The sequence below is a fragment of the Solanum pennellii genome, chromosome 4 (genome assembly GCF_001406875.1).
Source record: "Solanum pennellii chromosome 4, SPENNV200".
Classification (NCBI taxonomy): domain Eukaryota; kingdom Viridiplantae; phylum Streptophyta; class Magnoliopsida; order Solanales; family Solanaceae; genus Solanum; species Solanum pennellii.
Window position 1 is genome coordinate 7,966,411 of NC_028640.1, and position 1,874 is coordinate 7,968,284.

The 1,874-nt window shown below is 33.7% G+C and overlaps 1 protein-coding gene across 1 annotated transcript; it reads left to right on the top strand.

Annotated features, from left to right (window-relative positions):
• The first annotated feature begins 534 nt into the window (after positions 1 to 534).
• LOC107016484 (methyl-CpG-binding domain-containing protein 2-like) lies at positions 535 to 1,338 on the top strand. The gene is made up of 3 exons (XM_015216942.1): positions 535 to 857; positions 954 to 1,007; positions 1,173 to 1,338. Exons 1-3 carry the CDS (start codon positions 535 to 537, stop codon positions 1,336 to 1,338), a joined length of 543 nt encoding a protein of 180 aa, XP_015072428.1.
• The last annotated feature ends 536 nt before the right edge of the window (positions 1,339 to 1,874 follow it).

The window sequence follows — 1,874 nt, forward strand, 5'->3', positions numbered from 1 at the left end:
TCCTTCTTTTGAATATAATGTCTATCAGAAATAACCTCTCAACACCACAAAAGGTAGCTAAGGTCTGTGCACTTCCTACTCTTACAAGATCACACTTGGAATTACACTCGGTTTTTAGTCGTTGTCCTTAGTGTGGTTTAGAGGGCCTTTACATTTATGTAGATTCACCTATCCTTCCTTATATTAGACGGAAAAAATCTAGATGTGGAGATTGTTTCACCATCTCTACCTGACTATATTATTTTGGACTTTTGGTTTGACTTCTTATATATTTCACTGGACATTAAAATTCAAGAATTTCCTTAACTTCTATAAGGGGTTAGTTTTCAGTGGGCCAGACCTTATATATGTATATCCAAACAATAGGTCCTTCTTTTATTGTTAACACATATCAAACCTTTTAAGATATATGATTAAATAGGATAAAGAGATTCTTTTATGTTGTACCATATTAAAATGTTCTTGGAGTTCCCTAATGAATACAAGTTGTATTTTTTGTCCTCGGGTTAGTCAAATCCAATAAGAGTTGGCGGGATGGAGCGAGATCAAGATGCTCACCTCAAAAAGAAGGTTGCAGATGAAATGGAGTTTGCCGTGCAGTGCTCTAAATGTTTCAAATGGCGCTACATACCTACAGAGGAGAGGTATGAAAAAATAAGGGAACACCTATTGGAATGTCCTTTCTACTGTGAAGATGCTCGTGAGTGGCGTCCTAGTATATCATGTAACGATATACCAGATATAACTCAGAAAGAAAAAAAACTATCGGCATTTGATAAGCCTGGTATTCCTCAGCCTCCTTCGGGATGGAAACGAATTGTAAAAGTAAGAACAAGAGGCACCATTTTTGCTGATGTGTAAGTCTTGCATTTTCTTCACTACCTAGAACAATTAGACTAATGTACAAATATATATTTCATGGTTCTTTAATTTTTTGTTGTCATGATTTTCAGGTATTATGATTCGCCTAATGAAAAAAGATTACGTTCCATACCAGAAGTTGAAAGGTATGTTAGTTTTTTCTAGTTCAATTAGATTTACGAAACATGTTTCTTTTAATTTCCAAATCCTTTCTTGGGTCTGTATAAATTTTTGAAGTCATAATTTAAAATATGTACTTCATTTGTCTTTTATGTTTTCTCCATATTGACTTATAATGGTATTCATTTTAGGTACTTGAAGCAACATTCGGAGTATGCATCACAAGGCGTAAAACTGAAAAAGTTTTCATTTAAGACCCCAAGATCTCTACAACAAGATTATGCTAAAAAGCGTAGTCCAACGCCTCCAACACCTTCAGATGATATAAATGGTGATAATGCTGGTATGTCTATGTGAATTCTAATTACTAACTTGCGGCATGCCTGAAAAATATTTTTTTGTCCTTACATATATAATAAGAGATATTCATATCATTCATTCAATAGACAATGCATTTAGTAAAATTTAACATATGATAGATGATGAAAAATAGGAGTATATTTGTTACTTGAGTGTGATTCTAGTTATATTTGAATCTTGCTTAGGACTTAAATTCAACCGAAGAATCGGTGGAAAGTATTCTTAAGTACAAGGTGGAAAATCTATCAGTGGTGTATCTTTTCATGCTATTGTGATCCAAACTGCATGAAGCAGTTGAGATGAGTGATGCCATTTTAGAAAAGTTTGAGAAAATATTGGCATTATAAAAGTCGCAATACTTATCTCTGGGAGGAAGAATAAAAGTCAACTACTAGAACTAAAAGTCAACGTACTAAAACTCTATCAATCAACAAGTCTAAGAAGATGGGATGCAACCCCGAAATCTAAACATAACTAAATTCCTAAACGTCTAGTCTGAGTCCGAAAAGAATGGACTAAACAAGATAAAGGAT